The 23,747-nt window shown below is 37.0% G+C and overlaps 2 protein-coding genes across 4 annotated transcripts in view; both read right to left on the bottom strand.

Annotated features, from left to right (window-relative positions):
• LOC141344186 (transcriptional repressor p66-alpha-like) overlaps positions 1-7,786 on the bottom strand; it is a 28,410-nt gene extending 20,624 nt beyond the window's left edge. For both annotated transcript variants that reach the window (XM_073848979.1, XM_073848980.1), the window contains exon 1: positions 7,621-7,786. The gene's annotated coding sequence lies outside the window, so the exon portion shown is untranslated. The remainder of the gene's footprint in view (positions 1-7,620) is intronic.
• A 2,429-nt stretch (positions 7,787-10,215) lies between these two features.
• mau2 (MAU2 sister chromatid cohesion factor) lies at positions 10,216-22,990 on the bottom strand. 2 transcript variants are annotated; one of them, XM_073849331.1, is made up of 19 exons: positions 22,748-22,990; positions 22,421-22,438; positions 22,218-22,283; positions 21,079-21,174; positions 19,625-19,719; positions 19,496-19,547; positions 17,768-17,923; positions 17,532-17,678; positions 16,157-16,247; positions 15,966-16,069; positions 15,735-15,812; positions 15,312-15,377; positions 15,129-15,212; positions 14,997-15,046; positions 13,904-13,981; positions 13,702-13,813; positions 13,503-13,593; positions 11,944-12,071; positions 10,216-11,776 (listed from the first exon to the last, which is right to left on the bottom strand). In XM_073849331.1, exons 1-19 carry the CDS (start codon positions 22,982-22,984, stop codon positions 11,702-11,704), a joined length of 1,824 nt encoding a protein of 607 aa, XP_073705432.1. In that variant the 5' UTR covers positions 22,985-22,990; the 3' UTR covers positions 10,216-11,701. The 2 variants fall into 2 exon arrangements, with proteins under 2 accessions (XP_073705432.1, XP_073705433.1); XM_073849332.1 differs by having other exon boundaries at positions 19,496-19,523.
• Between the last annotated feature and the right edge of the window lie 757 nt (positions 22,991-23,747).

Genomic DNA, 23,747 nt, shown 5'->3' with positions numbered 1-23,747 from the left:
CACACTGACCACATGTTTGATCATTAGTGCATCACGTCATTGCTCAGTATTATTTATTCAGAGAAATGTTTGCTAATTTCAGCCAAATAATTTCAGTTGCCAAACATTCGGTGCAGCACTAGTGTCAGTTCTTCATTTAAAGTTAGGCCACATTCAAAATGCAAAGTTTTTGCTTTGAATTGTTGGGAATGATCACTTTTACAAGCTGAAGTGAATCTGGATTATCATGTGTGTGAGTGTGCACAGAATACAGGAGTGACTCTGAACTCAGCGGTAATCATAGCAATAACAATCTTGCAGCTGTAAACGAGAAAAGCAGACTTCTAGGTTAAAATCATGTGGTGAGCTAACTAATATTAGCATATGCAAATGTGAGAATGGCTGGTCTGATAACAATAATAATGAGAAGCGTTTCAGTCTATCTCACATTGATCTTCATCTGTGCTCCAGCTCATCCTCACACTGACCGCAGCGTTCCAGCGCAGCACTGACTCACTCCTCATGCGCTCACACACTTTCCTTCACTTAATAACTGAAACCGGCCAATCAGAGGAGCAGCAGAGGTCATGTGACCACCACGGATTAGGTTTCTGCAGGAGATAAAATGGCGTTGTGGTGTTGTGTTACACGTCCCTGGCGGTTGACACACACACACACACACACACACACACACGCACACACACACACCTGTGTCTTAATTCAGACACATCCCCATTCCCAACACACTCTTACACACACACACACACACAGATAGACAAACACACACACACACACACACACACACACACACACAGGGATAAACTGATGGCAGCGCTGCAAATGTCAGTGGTTTACTGTGACCTGAGAACATGATTTCCAGGGTTTCCTGCACTGATGCGTGACGTGAACTACATGAGCCCCTCAAATCAGTGAGCTCAAAAACACCACATCCTCTTCACCAACACCAGATCAACACACACACACACACACACACACACACACACACACACACACACACACACACACACACACACACACACGCGCACACACACACACACACGCACACGCACACACACACACACACACACGCACACACGCACACACGCGCACACACTGCCTACATGAGCTGCCTACATAGGGAGCATGTGAAGGTGTCACAGGTGCTCTAGGACTGCCGTACTTTGCCAAATCCTAGAATGCGCTGCAACAAGCTCTAAAAAAAATAATATATAAATATCCAGAGTATTAATAAGGATATTATTTTACTACTTCCTTCACTATTATTAATATACTGAAATTTCTGTAATAGTCTAGTAAAGTCAAATTCATTTCTATTGGGCCTTTCACACATACACTTTGTTTTCAAATACGCTTTACTGAAAATCATGCATTAATGTTTATAATATTGTAATATCTTCATGCCTTATATATGTAATATGTAATATCTTCATAACTGCATTCATCAGATAAGAGCTGGATAATAACAGAGTAACATTTTGTGACGATATAAAAAAAATGTTTGCTATCCAATACATATGTGACCCTGGAGCACAAAACCAGTCTTAAGTCGCTGGGGTATATTTGTAGCAATAGCCAAAAATACATTGAATGGGTCAAAATTATTGATTTTTCTTTTATGCCAAAAATCATTAGGATATTAAGTAAAGATCATGTTCCATGAAGTTTTTATGTAAAATTCCTACTGTAAACATATCAAAATGTAATTTGATTATTAATATGCATTGTTAGGAACCTAATTTGGACAACTTTAAAGGTGATTTTCTCAGTATTTTGATTTATCTCCAGGATTCCAGATTTTCAAATAGATGTATCTCAACCAAATATTGTCATATCATAATTATAACTAAATCTAACAAACCATACATCTATAGAAAGCTTGTTTATTGAGCTTTCATATGATGTATACATCTCAGTTTTGTAAAATTTAACCTTGTGACTGCTTTTGTGGTCCAGGCCATAACTGAATAGGCTTTCCGTTGATATATGATAGGACAATATTTGGAAGAGATACAACTATTTAAAATCTGAAATCTGAGGGTGCAAAAAAAAAAAAAAAAAAAAAAAAAGGTAAAATATTGAGAAAATCGCCTTTAAAGTTGTCCACAAGTTCTTAGTAATGCATATTACTAATCAAAAATTAAGTTTTGATATATATACTAGGAAATTTACAAAATATCTTCATGGAACATGATCTTTACTAAATATCCTAATGATTTTTGGCATAAAAGAAATGTTGATAATTTTGACCCATACAATGTATTTTAGCTACACAAAGTGCTACTTAAGACTGGTTTTGTGCTCCAGGGTCACATATAGCTGTACATAAGTGTACTATTGTATGTATGAGGATAACGTTGGGCATTCCAGTATATAATAGTTCAGTCTAATGAAAAACAGCATCACATCATCATGTTCACATCAAACTGAATCAAGTGTTATTTGAATCAGTCGTGAATGAGGTTCTGCTCGAGTGAAGATGCTGCTTTAGCAGGGAGCTGACTAGTGTTGGGACAGAGCCCATGATGACCTCTGACCTCTGTGTGTCCAGATATGCATAGAATCAGTGCCTCTGCAGGGCTCACGTTCACGTCAGGCCACAGGAAGTGTCTGTGCAGTGTATTTATAGCGTCTGATGTAATGACCTCCCCTACAGCGCTCACTAAACGCTGAGTGTGACCTACGTGTCTGTTCATCCGCGTGTGTGTGTGTGTGTGTGTGTGTGTGTGTGTGTGTGTGTGTGCGTGTGTGTGTGTGTGTGAGATAGAGAGGAAGACGCGTCTCCTCCTGCTCCTTAAGGAACGTGTGATTCTGAATCAGAAGCGCTGACTGAACAGAGACACCAAACACTTTCACAAACCAGCAGACCATTCATTTATGAGACAAACACTGGACCAATCAGAGCTTCTGCGCCATTATAACATCCCTGTGGCTCAAAACATGCCCACATTCTGCACATTAAGACTAAAATGTGTTTCATAACACAAAATAATCTTAATGGTTCTGAAAGGGATCATTCACTCAGAAATCATTATTCTGTCATTTACACAAAAACATTGTGAAGAACACGGGGAACCAAACGATATTGGACCCCATTGACTTTCAATGTATGGACAAAAAACCCTGAGATATTTCTCAAAATAAGAACAGGTTAAAAGGACATGAGGGTGAAAAAAATGATGCCAAAATGAACATTTGTGACCCTGGACCACAAAACCAGTCATAAGGGTACAGTTTCTGAAATTGAGATTTATACATTATCTGAAAGCTGAATAAATAAGGTTTCCATTGATGTATGGTTTAGGGTTAGGATAGGCCAATGTTTGGCTGAGAAACAACTATTGTGGAATCTGAAAAATCTAAATATTGAGAAAATCACAAACCCAAATGAAGTTCTTAGTGCTCAATGCATATTACTAAAGAAAACTTAGGTTTTGATATATTTATGGTAGGAAATTTGAAAAAAATGTCTTCATGGAACATGATCTTTACTTAGTATCCTAATGCATTTTGGCATTGAAGAACCCATGCAATGTATTTTTGGCTTTTGCTACAAATATACCCCCGCTACATACGGCTGGTTTTGTGGTCCAGGGTCACATTTCTGGCTGAACTATCACTTTAGAAAGGGTTCATTTTTTGTCAAACACTAGTTGTGCCATCATGAGGTTGACCGCTGAGATCAGCAGTGATGAGATCCACACTGACTGCAGTGCGTGAGAGTCTCTGGATGTCAACACAGCCACCGAAGGGTTAAAGTATCCCAGTGGCGGTAAACTCTGGGTAGAGCACTAGAATGTGATGATTCACACCGACACGCTTCCCATCAGGCCTGAGATCTGCAGCTGTGGTTTGCTGCCAGCTCATGCAAATGCCACGCAGTTGAGTAACGACAAATTAAAATCTGTCAGACTAAAAAAAATATCCAGCAGTTCACGTCATATTTAAACAAGCCTGAGCGTCACATCACAGGATAAAGTGATTTTCCTGGGTCTCACTGTGTGTGAGCTTTCTGTCACCCGGCAACGGCTTCAGCATCCTAACGTCATGGCAACCCACAACAAGAGGCATCAGCAGCCTCCAAACTTCAAAACAACGGTCAGACGCGCTGCTCATTCTGAATCTCTGGGGAGGATTCGACACTCGAGGGAGAATGACATGAACCCACAGAGATCTTCACACATTACTGGATCAAATATGAACAACTCAGTCCACCTCTGAAACGACTGCTCTTTCAGCTGACATCAGCAATCCCTTGTTTATTAAGAATCTGCTTATAGAGACACTTTTCACTTTCTAATCAATTCCTCATGGATAACGTCAAGCCCTACATTTCTGAATGTGACGTGTCATCAATACAATACAAACAGCATCTGTTTCTGAATCCATTCATTTCATCAGTTTACTCTTATTTCAAAAAGAACTGAACATGCATTTCATTAAACATGAAACATAACTTTGCTTCTCCTCAGAACAAACTAAAATAAAAACATGTCATTTACAATCCCTGTAAATACATTCTATTTTGAAAGCAAAAAACCCAAAAGTTTGGGATCAGTTACATTTTTTACAGTTTTAAGACATTTCTTATGCTCTTTCAAGGCTGCATTTATGTGATCAAAAATACAGAAATATTGTGAAATATTATTTAAATTTAAAATAATTGTTTTCTCTGTGAATATATTTTAAAAAGTAATTTATTCCTGTGATGCAAAGCTGAATTTTCAGCATCATTACTCCAGTCTTCAGTGTCACATGATCCTTCAGAAATCATTCTAATATACTGATTTATTATCAATGTTTTTTTTTGGAACCTGTGATACTTTTTTCAGGATTCTTTGATCAATAAAAGGTTGAAAAGAACAGCATTTATTTCAAATAGAAACCCTTTCTAACAATATAGACTACTGTTTAAAAGTTCGGGGTCAGTAAATGTTTATTCTTTCTTTTTTAGTGAAAATTAATACTTTTATTCAGCAAGGATGTGTTTAATAAAAAGAAAGTGTAAAGCGTAGATTTACATTGTTAGAAAATATTTATTTTTTGAATAAATGTAGTTCTGCTTAACTTATTCATCAAAGAATTCTGAAAAAAATCACATATTTAAAAAAAATATTTGGCAGCAACTGTTTCTAACATTGATAATTCAAATAATAAATCAGCATAATAGAATGATTTCTGAAGGATCATGTGACACTGAAGACTGCAGTAATGATGCTGAAAATTCAGCTTTGCATCACAGGAATAAAGTAAATTTTAAAGTATAAATTTGATCAAATAAATGCAGCCTTGATGAGCATAAGAGGTTCAGAAAGTCTTTAGATTTGTGAAGTTGCACACACAAACCACAGATCTATAATGTTTAATAACTTTGATACACCTGATAACAACAAATTAAGATCAAAAGTAATCTAGTAATCAAAACAGTCTGATTATAACAAAACCTAAAATGTGTAGACTAATAGATGACAACAGTCACAGTGCTCATCTATGTGTTCAGGAACAGACTACGATTATTAATCTTACCAGCAAGTCCTACTAAAACACACGATCACGTCTACAGTGTTTCCTGCAGGCGGTTTGCAGACACCTATAAAGGGGCGAACAGATGGACGTCCTGCGGCATCACAGCATCATCATGTGACACAGCGGCTCACAAACACCCAGACCACGATTCAGCCATTCTTTCTGACCGGCGGAAAGAGACTCGGCAACACAAACTACTTCATGCACCTTTTTTCTAAGCAAAGAGAAGCAGATCAAACAACATGAAAAACACAAAACCTGACCAGATGTGTGGCCAGAATATACATATGCTGATCAACACCTGCGTGTCAATATATCAAAGTGTAATTTTTGATTAGTAATATGCATTACTAAGAACTTCATTTGGACAACTTTAAAGGTGATTTTCTCAATATTTTGATTTTTTAGTACCCTCAGATTCCAAAAAGTTTTATCTCAGCCAAATATTGCCCTATCCTAACAAACAAATAAACCATACATAAATGGAAAGCTTATTTATTCAGCTTTTAGATTATGTATAAACCTCAATTTCAGACAATTGACCCCTCATGACTGGTTTTGTGGCCCAGGGTCACAAATCATTACAATAAATGGCTAATAAAACTAAATTAAACACTTCTTTAAGTGAAAACTGAAAGTGTATTTTCTTGTAAAACATACTCAAACAAAAAAATCATTTTTGCAGTTTAGTTTTAAATCAGCTGTACATAAAGTCATCTATAATGCTTTAATGCTTTACCATAGAGCAGATGTTTATAGCTAGACAATGTATAACAATATGACAGATTCAGATCTAGCTATATCGTCTGCATTTAGTGTTTCAGATATAAATCAGAGCCAGTGTCACGTGCTCACACCGAATGATCAACAACGCTGAATACAAACAATTAAACATAAATAGATGCATAGAATAATTAAACAACACTAATCAGGTTTAAAACACTTGATGAGGTCAAAGGTCATAAATATCACTTCTGCTGCGGTTTAAATTCTCTCATATTCATTTTAAAAGTTTTTTCGCTTATGTTTTAATCTTTTCATTGTAAATTCAATGCAGTGTATATAAATTAACTTGCTTTTGCATTTACAGAGTCAATGTTTCTGTTAGGCCTGTGACACAGCATCATTGTTCATATAGATTTCCTGGAAATATTTCGTGTTTATCAGCTAATGATGAGTGACGTACAGCTGTCAAATGAATGATTGACGTACAGCTGTCACACACAGACGAATCAATACTTTCAGTGTCTGCTTTACTCTGTGATCTTCTGCTCATTTCACTCTCATAGGAGTTAAACTCACAGTCAAACTGACGAACCGCTTCAACACTTTCGGCGAGAGAATGAAGTGCACGAGCGCTAAATGAGCGCGTTCCGCTTTAAGATGAGGAAGAGGAGGATGAGCGCGACCGGAGGAAGAGCCGCAGCGGCAGCAGCCCGGGACTCTTATTGTGATTCAGTCAAAATCGAGAGTTACTAACACTCCGAAACACAACGAGCACCGAGCCCAGCTGATATTACAGCACAAACATCACATTAATGTCAATCATCATCATCATCATCATCATCATCATCATCATCATCTGCGGGATAATAACAGCCGCGCGCGCGGATCAACTTCACGAGCACGAGCCTCTTTCAGACACTTCAGAAATGTAAAGCACGCCTTATAAACGATCAGAGTTTGATCGATATGAACGGCGTTTCATCAATGAGAATGAAATAAAGCCTCACTGACTGAAACTCGCCTCACACACGACAAACTTTCCCTCACTTTCACCTCAGTTTACATCTGTTTTACCTCAGTTTACCTCAGTGATTTATGACAGATGTACAGAGTGACAGTTTTACTTGATAAACTACAGACAGCAGACTCAGATCAACTCAAAACATCAAACCTGAAACTGTTCAAGAACTTCAGCTTCAACCGCGGAACATCAGACACTTACTACTGACTTACGAACCGTGTGTGTGTGTGCGCGTGAGTGAGAGTGTGTGTGTGTGTGTGTGTGTGTGTCCGCACTGGTCGGTGAGGAAGAGGAGCAGCTCGCGATCAGCGCGGATCCGCCGAGCGCGTGAACTCTTTCCCGTCACTCACCGGGTCTCGCGGGTCGCTGTTCTTCTCACCGCGGTTCTTCCGGGCGGTTCGGCCGGTAATTCACTCGGATAATCCCGGGAAACCCTCTCGCTCGCGCCCTCCCCGCGCCGCTCCGACGCCTCGCTGCCAAATAATGCGCTGCTTGCTCTCGCGCGCGCACACACACACACACATACACACACACACGCGCGCACAGCCGCGGCGTCACCGCACTGAGCATGCGCGCTGGAGCTCACTGGGACCATCATCACCGATATCACGACCGACGTCTTCCTCACACACCCGAACACAGGTGACCCGCAGCGCAGGTGAACCAGAGCATTAACCAGCTTCACTAGCAGCAGCTTAACCCTAACCCTAACCCTAACCCTAACCCTAGCACAGCTGGAGTTTCTCCTCATGTCACAATAATAGTGCAGTGATGATGATGAGGAGGAGGAGGCTCTGCTCTTCATCAGATGCATCATGGGATGCTTTGAAACTGTTCATTCAGTTGAATGTTGGTTTGTTGTTCATGAGGAGCAGGTTAAGCTGTTCTCTCCTCATCTTCATCATCATCATCATCATCACTCCTCTAGCTCCACCCACTCTTTTGCAGGAAGTGTCTGGTGTCTGAGCTCAAGCGTGACACTGGTTACCCATCATGCATCATGAGCATCAGTCTGTTTCCTTTTATTGTGTGTGTGTGTGTGTGTGTGTGTGTGTGTGTGTGTGTGTGTGTGAGTGAGTGAGTGAGTGAGTGAGTGAGTGAGAGAGAGAGAGAGAGAGAGAGAGAGTGTGTGTGTGTGTGTGTGTGTGTCATAGGCAGTGCTCAGAAGACTAGAGATAAAGACGGTCATGTGACCTGTCCAGTGACACTGACCTCATGTATGACACCAGTGCAAACACACACACACACACACACACACACACACACACACACACACACACACACACACACACACACACACACACACACACACACGAACACATTCAGTCTGAATACCTGTAACAATTACATTTCTAATGGAACAGAATGAATTTGAACTTCTTTAATCTGAGTCTATAATCCATAATAACACTTCCTCCAGTGTAAAAGTGTGGTGTTCTGAATCAGGAGAGATATTTGCATAGATAAAGTCAAGTCAAGTCACCTTTATTTATATAGCGCTTGTAACAATACAGATTGTGTCAAAGCAACTGCACAGTGTTTAAACAGAACAATAGTGTGTAAGTAACGCATTATTGTAGATAATCAATTTTCAGTTAAAGGCAGTTCATCAATGAATTCAGTGATATCATCGTCAGTTCAGTTCAAATAGTATACGACATCACTGGAAAGTGTCCCCAACTAAGCAAGCCAGAGGCGAATAAAGCAATATTCAGCTCAAACCAGATCTCAACAAATACAAGGTTCGTAAAGATGCTGTAAAATGAAATTCCGGGACTTTTCGAGCACTACTTTTTTTTGATTTTCAAGGACTTCAAACAGAGATCTCACTTATCAAATAATGTCTTTCGTATTCAAAAACAGATAAACAGATCAATAAAAATACTAATATACTAATAAAACCAAATGGCAAAAATACAACAGATTCATGAGTTTTGGAAGTGACTTTTCTTTCTGTTTTAAAGATGTTTTCTCTGGATTGTTTGACTACTTAAAAGAGAATGTAGGACAATAGAACCTCTTTCATTTGTGTTTCCTGCTAAATTTCACATTCATAAACAAAAATCAGAATCTAAACCTCTCTTTTCTTTATTCAGAGCTGATCTAGACAAATACATGGAAACTAACCAAAGTTCTGTTCATCCTTATGTGTCCTCGAGTGGAGATGTAGAACTTTTTTTGTTTTGTTTTTCGACACATTCCTTAATCTAAAATGGTTTTGCTACACTAATCATAGTTTAACTGTGGTATTTTAACTGTGGTTTTACAAAAACATGGTCCTTCACTTTTACTCTAGTAAATTAATGAATTTAAAAAATATATATTTTTCTTAAGGGATTTGTGTTTGCATATACTTTTTGCTTTAATTGTTCTTTGTTTTGTTTTTATAACAGTACTGCCTTAATGGTTTGTTGTTTTCTACCGCTTAATAAAAAAAAAACTGAATCAAAAGATTCGCAAACCCGCTCCGAAGTTCCGATCTGAATCAAATGAATCACGATCCGCGCTCCAAAGTCCTGTTCGGAATATTGATTCGCAAACCATCATATTCAGATAAGGAATCGGATCACGAATCATTTAATTCGCGTAATGATTTGCGAACCCGCTCTAAAGTTTCCATCAAAATATTGATTTGTGGAAGCGTTATTATGGATTATGGATTCTATTTTAGGGAAAAACGTCTTCATGATGGATTTGTTTGAGCTTTTGTCTTCTCAAGACGTTAACTGATGGACTGGAGCGGTGTGGATTATTGTGGTGTTTTTATCAGCCGTTTGGACTCTCATTCTGACGGCACCCATTCACCGCAGAGGATCCATTGGTGAGACAGAGATGCAATCACACTTTTCTTCTCATGTTGAGATCAATCACTTTCTGTGATCTAGAGCCACAAATGCAGTGATGTGAACATCTGAAACACTGAATTAAACACACCGGATCCTTCATACACTTGTCCAATTTATTTAAAAAATCCTGATGATTTTGAAGCAGACACAAAGAAATAATATGAGAGTTTAAAAATACAGTTATTAGAAAGAGCGCCGGCCGATCCGAGATCAGAGCGAGCCGAGAACGAGCCTTTACTACCCGATGTTCGAAGCGTCCGATAAACTACAGAAACAACAGTTTTCATAACATTTATACAAACAAAGGCTATTCCAAATCAAAATAATGACAAAGATTATAATATTGTTAAATGTGGTATATAAATATTCAAACTTTACAAAATTTAATAAATGTATTTGTTAAAACTACAGAGGAAAAGAGGTAAATACCTTTAAAAGAAAAGACTGTCCTCACAGCATTTGTACAGAGGGTAAAACATGAGAGACGTGCAAGTAGAAAACACACGTGTTCCGAGCACAACATCAGACCGAAGTCGAGTCGGCTGTGTGTGTTTGTGAAAATATCAGAGCGTAGAAAAGTCCAGACTGTCGTCACACATCAAACAGCTCAGAGACACTCAGCAGTGTTCACCAGACTCCAGACACATGGCGCCCTCTGCTGGTCACATGACACACACTTCCTGCGGTCTGTGACCCTCACTGTCTAACACCACTGAGAATAACGGAAAATCACATTTCCTGTCATGACACGGAAACCTGTTTCTTTGCAGTATTGTTATTTTCATCAACACTTTTCCTCAAGAACTGATGTTTCTCTCATTACCGTAAACACAAATACTGTAAACATTTATTTAAACCAGCATCAATTACAGGAAGTACAGCAAATACTACCGTAATGCATATATAAATAAATGTCAACATAATGAAGATTACACTAATGAGAATCGAGGCTAAAATCCTAAAATCAGGCTCCATTTTCTGAATTATTTTGTGGTGAATCTGAGCTTTGACGAGTTTAATATGAACATGAGACTCTCGCGGTTGATCAGTCTGAGGATAAAAACACTCCGGACTCGTTACAGACGGACAGAAATGATCGGTGCGTGAGGAGCGATGTGTGACGACAGCGTTAAACAGAGATGAGGACGAGGAGCGGAACATAAACACTGTGGTCACGCCGGTCAAACGCACCCTGAAACACACGGATATGCTGTGACCTTTGACCCCAGTCTGTCCTCCATCCAAACAAACCAATCAAATGCTGCCAAAGACGTAAACCGTGAACAACTCAATAAGTTAAAATCTGAACAATACAAGAGAAATCTGCAGGTGAAAGGCAGCGGAGTCCCATGAGCAAGTGAGTGTGTGTGTGTGTGTGTGTGTGTGAGAGGAGGACCTATATGTACAGCGCACGTGTGTGTGTGTGTGTGTGTGTGTGTGTGTGTGTGTGTGTGTGTGTGTGTGTGTGTGTGTGTGTGTGTGTGTGTGTGTGTGTGTGTGTGTGTGTGTGTGTGAGGAGGACCTATATGTACAGCGCACGTGTGTGTGTGTGTGTGTGTGTGTGTGTGTGTGTGTGTGTGTGTGTTTAAAGAAGGCTGGCCAGGCTGGTGGTGGGTCCGTTCTGAGCTTGAATCTGCACCGGAGGAGGGCCTTCAGTCCACTGAAACACAAACACATACATTTACATCACATTTGAGTGTCTGATGTGGGAATGAATGATGAGATGTTCCTCACATCAAACATGAATGATGCAGTCAGAGGATGTCATATACATTTGTTATATATTAAATGTAAAGCACTATTAGAAACAGAGCTAGTGTTGCGTACACTGATGAGGTTGTGTTCCGGCAGGCTGCAGGCGGCGATGTGATCCTGCAGGAGCTGCTGGGAGAAGTTCTGGTGCATCTGTGCCGCCTCATGCGCATCCATGGAGTTCCCACAGGCCTTGTTCAGATCTGGACAGACGGACATGAGACGTCAGCTTCTGATCAACTCAATATTTATATATACACCAATATTTATATCATTTACAATTTGCGGTAAAACAGTAATATTTCTTTAACAGTAGTAATATTTAGTTTAATATTTTCATTAAAAATTATGAAAAAATACCTTTTTATTAATAACAATAATATTGTCACTGTATTTTATTTGCATAAAAGTCTGAGCCAAATTGTGCAGGCCTACAAAAAAAAAGAAGTAAAAAAAAAAAAGAAGAAATAGTACAATAAATATATGAGACCCTGGAGCACAAAACCAGTCTTAAGTAGCGCGGGTATATTTGTAGCAATATCCAAAAATACATTGTATGGGTCAAAATTATCAATTTTTTGCCACAAATCATTAGGATATTAAATAAAGATCATGTTCCATGAATATATTTAGTAAATGTCCTACAGTAAATATATCACAACTTAATTTTTGATTAGTAATATGCAAATATGATTTTTTTTCAATATTTAGATTTTTTTGCACCCTCAGATTTTAGATTTTCAAATAGTTGAATCTCAACCAAATATTGTCCTATCCTAACAAACCATACATCAATAGAAAGCTTTCAATGGAAACTTTTGGTTTTGTGGTCCAGGGTCAGAAATAAATAAAGGCAGCCCTATATATATATATATATATATATATATATATATTGGGAATAATCCAACGCTCTCTATTGACTTTGTATTGCAGGAAGCTGCCTCCTTGTCATTTCTGACTTCTGAACAATGTCTAAAAGCTGCGATGTGACAAGGTGTACAGTAAACAAGCCAAAAAACACATAACTACATTTTTATAAGCTATCAACCTAAAAAAACAAGCATTTAAGGACACAAAAGTAGAGCGCAACGTGTCTTATTACTCTGAGAACTACACCCGCTGGAGGGAAATTTAACGGCGACAGTAAATGTCATTATTTAACCGCGTCAAAGGATTATTTCACCACCCTGAAAGGAGAAGATATATTGAGAAACTAAATTGTATTGGTCTACATCGGTGCTCCTTTCCCTTACCTTCCTTTTATTGGAGAAATGATCTGAATGGCCCAACGTGAAATACCCTGACATCAACAACTATTTGTGTCCTTAAACACTCATTTTTAGGTCGACGGCTTATAAAAACGTAGTTCTGTGTTTTTTAGCTTGTTTACTGTACACCTCGTCTCATAGCAGCTTTTAGACATTGTTCTGTTTTTTGTTATAAGTCAGAAATGACAAGAAGTCCACTTCCAGCAAAACATAGTCAATGGAGAGTGTTGGATTGTTTCCCCCCGGAGTGAGCTTGGCCTAACTCTGTCTCTATTGTAGATACACCTGCACACGTGTGTGCGTGTGCGTGTGTGTGCGTGTGCGTGTGCGTGCGCGTGTGTGTGTGTGTGTGTGTGCTGAACTGACCCTTGAGCAGAGCGGATGACCAGAGCTGCACAGACATGTCAGGGATCTTACTGGCCAGCTGCATCGCTGGAACCACCATGTTGTTGCTCTCCTGAACAAACACAGCAGAAACATCAGGACTGACAGCATTCTACAGGACACTGACAGCTGAGAGTATGTCTGACAGTGAGCTCCTCAGGAGTGAATGTGTGTGATTTACTCTGTGGTTCCCCAACACGTAGAATATGTGTCCCAGCAGCACCAGAGAGCAGGCCGTCAGACGGTTCAGATCCTCCGCATTGGACATCTTCAGCGTCTCACGCAGGAAACGCCTGCAAACACACACCATCATCATCATCATCATCATCATCAGCATCTCTGACAAACACACACAGGTCTGAGAACAGGAAGAGGAAACTCACTTGGCTTCATTGTAGCGTCCCTGGAAGAAGGACAGAAGGCCTCGGATGTAGAACGCAGCGGCGCGCAGACAGTGAGAACTAAAACACAAACAAACATCACACTTCAGTTCATTACAGCAGAGATGAAGAAGTGAATCAAAGAAATACACAGCAAAATAACTGTCTTCATGTTGTCAAATTCATCAATTCAGGAGTCTCTGTGAGGTTGAACTTCCTAAATGCAGTTTAAATGCTTGAAAAGAAGGGTCTTATTTAGTGAAATGATCCGTTATTTTCAAAAAAATAAAATTAAAGAACAGTTTAATAAACAAGAAGTTAATATTAAGTGACTTCCATTGTCTATAACACTATTGCCTGATTTTGCTCTATTTTGTCATCAAAAAGTCACAACATTCAAACACAGCAATGTTTCATTTATGAATGAACCTGTGCTCTTTTTAAACTAATCTAGTAAAATGGTTCAATTTCAAATGAATCAAATGAATGAATGAATCAGTAATTAAATCCGTGACTTGCCGTCAACTACTGGCAGATTTAGTTTAAATTTTAAAGTATCTTTTCAGTTATTTCTGTATTCCAATTTTTTACATTTTAAAACATTAATCTCTTTTTTATGAATTTGATTGCACCTCTAAGCCTCATTAAACATGAACATACACCTACAAGCCACTTTTGTGTTCCTCTGTAGAACAAATTAATTTTGTTAATACTGATTTCATTTATTGGGTAACTTATTCTTATCCTACTTGTTCTTATTCTGTTGTTTTACTTAGAAATTTTAAAAAGCTTAAAAAATGTTTAACAATTGACATAAAACATATTTTTAGTAAAGTTAGAAAAATGCCATTAAAAAGGTCAAAACAAATTTCCCCTGTAAATCACTTTAAAGGAGTTAAATATCACCTCGTAATAGCAAGGCTAATTTTTTTAATCCAATTTTTTAAATTATTGTTTAGAATGTGTTGAATTTTTTTTAAGTAAAAGAAAAGTAAGCATAGAGCCCTGATTCATCTGTTAGGAAACCTCTGCTAAAGTGACTATATTTGTGTGTGTGTGTGTGTGTGTGTGTGTGTGTGTGTGTGATCAGCGTTACCTGACGGGGAAGTTGTGGTCTGGGTTTATCCGTTCTAATAGATTGTAGAGCTGCACAAATGAAGAGAGAAGACCATCATGAGTCACTGATGATTATTGATGATGATTATTAAAGTGTTTGATGATGACTGACCTCCTGATGTCTGTTTCCCTCTCTGATGTACACACTGGCCAGATTAGTGACGATGAACGTCCACAGCTCCTGATGAGAGGTGAGCTGAACAAACACACAGATAGAGAGATATATATGTATATGAATGAATGAGCTCAGCTCCGTCACATCTATGAGAACAGTGAGTGTGTTTGAGTCTCTCACCCGCAGCGCTGTAGTGAACTGGGCCTCTGCGTTATCCATACAGTTCACTGAGATACAATACAAACCCTGAAACACACAAACATCGCATAAACAAATATTATTGTTAGAATTTCAGTTTAAAAGTATTTAAAAAATGCTTATTTATACTAAAAGTATAATAGTAATATTTGTTTTTTTTTAGTAATTTTTAATAATTTTTGGAACAATAATAATAATAATATTAATTATTATAAATAGAAAACGTTTAATAATAATATTTATTATACATATTTTAAAACAAACCTATTAGAAATTATTTTAACAGCCATATTCATTTCAACAAAATATTTCCATCAAACTGAGCAGCTCTAAAGACGATTACAGCAGTTTTTAAATGCTTTTTATAAATCATAAATCATTTCTATCAGAAATTTTGTGTCTCACCAGCAGTGTGTGGAGCTGAGCCGCGTGATTGGAGAAGAGCCGTGGAGACTGCTGACACAACTGACACACCTGAGAGATCTGACCACACACACACACACACACACACACACACACACACACACACACACACACACACACACACACACACCTGTTACACACCACAGCTTCATCATCATCATCATCATCATCATCATCATCAGAGCACTCTATTAAACACAAACACACACAGACCTCCTGCAGCGCTGTAGCCTTGTGTCCCGTCACCAGACGACACATGATGATGTGCTCCAGCAGAATGACTTGAAACGAGGACAGGATTGGGCTGCAGTCCAACACTGACAAACACACACATCACAACATCAGTTATCTCTCTCTCACACACACACATGAGTCTCTGTGTTTTAGCATGTGATGTGACTCACTCTTGAGCTTCTCCAGCTGCATGAGGGCTTTATCAGTGTATTTCTGGGCTTTCTCCAGATATCCGGCCTGCATCGAGTGCATGACCGTCACCTGAAACACACAACACACACATAAACACCTCACCTCTCACTCCCATCAAATCATCAATAAAACACACAGAAGTGCATTTCACAAGAACACAGAAAACACAGCTTATACAAATAAATCAAGCCTCACTTGTTTTCATATTTTTGCACAATTCAACCATCTATTTTGTAATTCTATTTAGAGATGAAATTTTTATTTGCTTTGTCTAAATAAATAAATATGAAATAAATGTTAAACACTTACATGTTCAAATAATCAAAAAAAGTTAAAAAATTTGAAAATAAGCAACAAATAAAATCATAACAAATAAAAAGCATACAGCTGCTCATATCCCACCACTAATTTAAAGATTTTTTTTTGTTGATGATCAATTTATATTTTGCATAAAGAAAGTTAAACAACCAATGATAATGCAAATAAATAAAAACTATTTAAACATAATTTTTGACCTATTTTTATTAATATTATTTACTTATATTTATTTAGGTTTTTTTGTTTGTTTTAATTTAATTTTCTGATTTTATTGTTATTACTTTTATATTTAATTCCTTTTTATGTATTTACCATTGTGTATGAAATGTACTATATAAATAAACTTCCCTTGTCTAACACTGATTTTAAACAAACATTGTGTTCAGACAGGATGATTTTTTTCACATTAAAATAATTGAAACTTAATAAAAGCTTGTAATAATCCTAAAAGCAGGCTTTATTTACGAAGTAAATAAAATTAAGTACGAAAAGGGCTGGCAAAATAATAACACTTTTTGAACTTTTACCATCTGGTCGGCGCTACAGAGCACTGAGCACCAAAACGACCAGACACAGAAACAGTTTCTTTCCTCAGGCAATCCATCTCATGAACACTTGATCATGGAACACACAACACTATTATACACTCCTCACTCATTACTCAGTTTTTTTATTTAATGCACATACTTACTTACATTCAGATATTGCACCTTATATACCTGTACATAGTAAACTGAATATTTTTGTATATTGGGTCTGCTATTTTTGCACATTGTCTGTCTTGTATACTTGTATACTGCTCTTTTTATAATCCGTGTCGTTTTGTCACTGTCATTCTGTAGCACTGTGGAACTTGTGTCACTAAAACAAATTCCTAGTCTGTGTAAACATACCTGGCAATAAAGCTCATTCTGATTCTGATTTATTTTTCAAACACTTGACATTCAGATTCAGTGACTGCTGGTGAAGGACAAAGCAGGAAAACCTGTTCTCTGAACGTCACAAATGCATGAAGTTGGACATGAAGAGGCTCACCAGATAGACGAGGACACACATGTGCTCCTTGGGCAGCCAGTGGAAGAGATCGGCCGAGTTACTGGGCAGGATTTCATCGTCGTGGAGTGTGGAGATGGTCTGGATGCACTGCTGCAGCTGCTTCAGACACGGCTTCACGCTCTTCACCTGCACACACAATCAACAACACACACACACGATCATCAGTCCTGATGGGGTCAAATAACAAACACGCAGGAGAATGGTGTGGCTCTCACCTGTCCGGCGTCCAGGTAATGCGTGACCTGCAGCACTAAGAAGAAAACACGCAGCGACTCCTTCTGGATGGGGTTACCCTGCCAGGTTTCCACGATCTGACCACAGAGAGTCAGGAGCGGATGAACCTCCTGCAGCTTACGCTCCATCAGCAGCAGCTACACACAACACAATCTCACTCAGATCACATCTCTCTTACATTTTACATGACATGAATCTGATTAGTTCTCAGCCCCCTTTCACATGCATGACATTATTTTAACCCTGATACTGATTTAAAGCTTAAAGAGGGAAATGCAAACATGAGCCCGGGGTTTTCTTCTTTTTTTACAGCAATCAAACTGCAACAGAAGCAGGGTATTCAAACATTTTAAAGTTAAATTATACATTTTGAATGCTACTGACATTTGACAGCTTTTTGTTATTTTGAGATTACAACATTAAAGCTGATATATTATTACACTGCCGCTCTAAACTTTGGGATCAGTAAGATTTTTAATGTGCTTTTTTTTAAAGTCATCAAAGTTCCATTTATTTGATCAAAAATACATAAAGTAATATTATGAAATATTACTGCAATTTAAAATAAGTTTTTTATTTGAATATACTTTAAAATATAATTTATTTCTGTGATGCAAAGTTGAATTTTCAGCATCATTACTGCAGTCTTCAGTGTCACATGATCCTTCAGAAATCATTCTAATATCCTGATTTATTACTTTTATTATCAAATGTTAATATTCATTTGGAACCTGTAATACTTATTTCAGGATTATTTGATAAATAAAAAGTTCAGACTTCAAACAGCATTCATTCAAAATAGAAATCTTTTCTAACAATATAAGTCTTTGCTATCACTTTTTATCAATTTGAATAAAAGTATTAATTTCTTTTAAAGAAAGAAAGAAAATAATTACTGACCCCAAACTTTGAACGAGGCGTTTATTGTTACAAAAGTTGTGTATTTTAAATAAATGCTGTTCTTTTTAATGTTTTATTTTATTAAAAACTCCTGAACCAAATTATCATGGATCATATTAAGCAGCACAAATGTTTCCAACATTGATAATAAATCAGTATATCAGAATGATTTCTGAAGGATCATGTGACACTGAAGACTGCAGTATTGATGCTGAAAACTCAGCTTTGCATCACAGGAATAAATTACATTTTAAAGTATATTTAAATAGAAAACCACTATTTTAAATTGCATTAACATTTTATAATATTACATTTTTTCTGTATTTTTAATTAAATAAACGCAGTCTTGATGAGCAGAAAAGCCTCCTTTAAAAGCAATAAAAATCTTACTGATCCCATACTTTTGAGTGCCAGTGTATATATAACATCTGAAATATCTTCACTCTTATTTTGTAACTATGTGATGAAACAACTGAAAGTTCCTATTGTTATTTTTTCACTCAGCATCATCAAGTTAGGTGATAATTACAACTTTTTGGCAAATCAGCAGGAAATTTTCTTCAAGATGCAGGACAAAATAGATGAATAAATGAGTGTTACATTACAGATTTTAATATGAAAAAATACACACATTTTAAGCTGATTACTTAGCTGTATTTAATTATGGAAACATTTGGAGAAGAAAACAAGCCTCTTTCAGTAACCGTTACAAAAAACTATTTCTGCTTGACTTTCATAGGAAGCATTCTCTGTTTTTGTAATAATACTGTAAAATAAAAATGAGTGCTAAAATGATTTCATTTACTCACCATGCCTTTGCTCAACAGGAAGAGAGCTCTGTGAAAGTGACCAGCAGAGTTACTATTAGTCATTAACATCTGAAATCAAACCCATCATAGTAAGACATGTATGTGCCGTTGTGAAACACTTCTCAATACCTGGTGTATTCGGATCCCACCACTCTGGCGTATTCCGCTCCGACTCCCAGCAGATCACAGGCCGACACCAGATCCTTCTCCAGCGTGTGGAGTTGCTGCAGCAGAACATGATGCTCATGTTTGATCAAGAAGAACTACTGGCGGATTCTTTAGGGTGGCTAAATTCATCATCAAATGATATGCACACTAATATATGACTTTATAGTCCTTCATCAGAAATGCACAACTTTCTCGACCTCAGATCATCATCAGCTCCTCTATTTCTGTCCTATAGAGAGCTGTCAAATATGTGACCCTGGAGCACAAAACTAGTCTTAAGGAGCAAGGTATATTTGCAGAAATAGCCAACAATACATTGTATGGGTCAAAATGATTGATTTTTCCTTTATGCCAAAAATAATTAGGATATTAAGATATTTAATCCCAAAATCATGTGTCATTAGTAACCCTTTGAAAATAATCAAAAAGAGCATTTTTTTTTTTTTTGGGAAAGTGTGTGAAAAATTGTGTTTTATAGTCAGTCACAATTGTGATAATGTGTTTACTGAATGAACATATTTCTGCAGTCATAAAAATGGTTATATATCTTAGCCCAGCTATTTTAAACTATTTGATCACATTCTAGGGTTACTATTATACATAAAACCCCTTCTACAACATTGATAGGAATACTGAGATAAAAGACAAATATATAATCATCAACACATTTCAAAATTGTTACTTTATTGTAACATTTATCATCAAATTGTTATATTAGTGCTAGCAGTATTGCAACATCAATATTGTAACTTATTTGTAACGTTTGATTTAGAGCAATATTTTGTCATTGTAACATTTTAGTTTAATCTTCACTAACAACTGCATTGGATTTCTATTGTATTATTGATTTCTAACATGTTCACTCAACAAAACTCAATATATGTCAATTTATATATGAATACTAGACACCTTAGAGAGAATGTGCACCAAAACTCTGTCATATCTTTATGTTAACATACTTTACTAGCCTTATGTTTTGGAGCTTTGATGCAGCCATCATCGTCTCATGACCAGAGCAGTTTATTTCCTTTTTGCATCATGTGACAATTTGCACTAATCATGTCAAACTGAACATTTAATTGAGACCCTTTATTTTTTCCATATATGCCATAAGTGTTTAGAGCTTTTAAAATTAAAATGTTTTTTACAGTCTCAATTGTGACCGCTGGGATGAGAGTTAATAGTTAAGTAAAGATCCTGTTCCTATGAAGCCCATTTGTAAAATTCCTACCGCAAATATATCAAAACTTAATTTTTGATTAGTAATATGCATTGCTAAGAACTTCACTTGGACAACTTTAAAGAGATTTTTGGCACCCTCAGATTCCAGATTATTAAATAGTTGCATCTCAGCCAAATATCCAAACCATACATCAATGGAAAACTTATTTATTGAGTGTCTGCGTGTGACGTACCGCCAGCTGGAAGAGCAGTCTGCAGTGCCAGTAGGGAGTCTGCTGTGAGATCTGGATGGCCTTCCGTAACAGCGGTTTCGCCGAATCAACCAAGTTCTTGGAAAACAAAAAGTAAAAAAAATGTACATGCTACTCTACAGTACACACTCACACAAACACACTACCCATCTATCTGATATTATTAATAAATATATGCATATATACTTTCATTACAAAAACATTTTTTATTTAAATATACATTTTATATATATTTTAAAACCACTCAAAAGTTTGGGATCAGTAAAATTTTTAATGTATTTTAAATGTTTTTTATGCTCATCAAGGCTGTGTTTATTTGATCAAAAATGTGTATTGTAAAATAACACTCTTCTATTTTAATATACATTAAAAATCTTTTTAAATATTTCCTCTGATCAAAGCTGAATTTTAAAGCATGTTTACTCCAGTATTCAGCATCACATGATCCTTCAGAAATCATTCTAATATGCTGATTTATTATCAATGTTGGAAACAGTTGTGCTGCTTAATATTTTGTTTGGAACCTCTGATACCTTTTTCAGGATTCTTTGATCAATAAAAAGTTACAAAAGATCAGCTTAAGTTTGGAGGTTTTTTTTTTTAAGAAATTAATACTTCCACTCAGCAAGGATGTGTTAAATTGATAAAAAGTGATAGCAAAGACTTACACTGTTAAAAAAGATTTCTATTTTGAATAAATGCTTTTCTTCTTAACTTTTTATATTTATCACAGAATCCAAAAAAAATATTTGGCAGCACAAGTGTTTCCAACATTGATAATAAATCAGCATATTAGAATTAGACCAGCTGATGAAAATTCAGCTTTGCATAACAGGAATAAATTATATTTAAAGTATTTTAAAATAAAAAAAACATATTATATATTGTAATAGCATTTTGTAATAATAATGTTATTTTCTGTATATAATTGTACAATAAAAGTAATTATAATAATAATTATTATTATTATTATTATTGTTTCCACACAGCATAAAAGGTTTATTAGAGATTTCAATATATAGCCTTGTTATACTTTAGGAAAAAGCTCCCATGGAAAAGGCTGACCATATTCCAACTGAACCTGAAGTTTGTGTTTAGTGTTGTGAGTGAATCAGACTCACCTGCTGACAGTAAAGCTCTGACAGGAGACTGGCCGCTTCAAACTTAACATCTTCAAACTGTGCTACCTGCACATCTGGGCTAAGGAAAGCTCAATAAAACACTAAAATCATTCATTATCATCTCACTCAGCTATGAGCATCTGTTCACTGACACAAATCACAACATCAACTGATATTAGTTTCACAAACGTGGTAAAGGATACTTGCTGAGAGATAAGCCACTGAAATAGAGAGAGAGAAAGATCATAAGTTATACTTATTAGCATCTACAGTAGAATATCTCACAATCCCACAGAAGAAATACAGAAGAAAGAGGAAAACACAACAGAGCTTCTTTCAAAGGACTCTCATTATATATGCTTTACATTAATTCGGCTCTAAAACACTGAAACATCATCAATAGCACCTTCCATCATTGAATCTGTTGATGAATTATGAACAGTAACAACAATAATAACTGTATTAAACGCAGCCCGGGACTGCGGCCTTATCTCTCGGCTGAAGCCTCGGGCTTTCCTGCGCGCTCTTACCGCTTTCTCGAGGTGCGTGCGGGCCAGCTCGCTGTTCTTCGTGTGATGGTAGAGCACCGAGCCCAACTGCAAGTGCGTCCGGGCCTCCACTCTCTGCGGGGGCTTGAACTGGAAGACGGCCTGCAGACAGTGAACACACAAGCGGATTTTGGGAGGGCTGGAGGTTCGGAAATGTTCGGCGAAACCGAGCAGAGCCAGATACCAGGAGTCCGGGGCCTCTGCGCCTGCCGCCATCATCACCACAACAACAACAACACGAGAGCTCAGCAAATCTCGCGAGACCACAAGCGGCGGCGGCGAGAGTTCCACGGCCCTACCCTGAACGAGACGAGAGCTTGACAGAATCACGCGAGAGGACGCATTTTAATATTGTTATATTATTTATATTAATTTATGACAATTAATCCTTATAGTAAAACAGTAACAAAAACACAAATGAAATAATAAGAAAGGAACGTTTGCATTGACGGTTTTACGCACATAGTGGAGGAAATCGTTTCACGATGTAGAAATAAGGGAAATGGAGAAACTATACTTAGAAAATGTTATATTCTTAATGTATTTGAACATATGTGACCCTGGAGCACAAAACCAGTCTGAAGTAGTAATAGTCGAAAGTACAGTGTCGATTTCTATGCCAAAACTCCTTGGTATATTTAGTAAAGATCATGTTCCATCAAGATATTTTGTATATTTCCTACCGTAAATATGTCAAAGCTTCATGTTTGATTCTAATATGCATTGATAAGAACTTCATGTGGACAACCTTAAAGGCGATTTTATTAATAATTTGATATTCGTTGCATCCTCAGATTGCAGATTTTCAAATATTGTTCTATCCTAACAAACCAGACATCAGTGCAAAGCTTATTTATTAAAACCATATTCACTTTTCAGAAGATTTATAAATCCTAATTTCAAATATACATCAATCTTTGTTATTATGTGGTGTTTCTCTAGAAACCTTTTCAAAAATACAACAACAACGCTCTGATTTTGA

Source organism: Garra rufa, chromosome 10, assembly GCF_049309525.1.
Source record: "Garra rufa chromosome 10, GarRuf1.0, whole genome shotgun sequence".
Taxonomy (NCBI): Eukaryota; Metazoa; Chordata; class Actinopteri; order Cypriniformes; family Cyprinidae; genus Garra; species Garra rufa.
This window is presented reverse-complemented; position numbering and strand designations above follow the sequence as displayed.

Coding starts and splice junctions, on each gene's coding strand:
- mau2 (XM_073849331.1), bottom strand. CDS start 22,984: ATGATGGCGGCAGGCGCAGAGGCCCCGGACTCCTGGTATCTGGCTCTG. Junction 15,047..15,128: donor AGGGAAACAGACATCAGGAG/GTCAGTCATCAT, acceptor TCATTTGTGCAG/CTCTACAATCTATTAGAACG. Junction 13,814..13,903: donor GGACGCTACAATGAAGCCAA/GTGAGTTTCCTC, acceptor GTGTGTTTGCAG/GCGTTTCCTGCGTGAGACGC.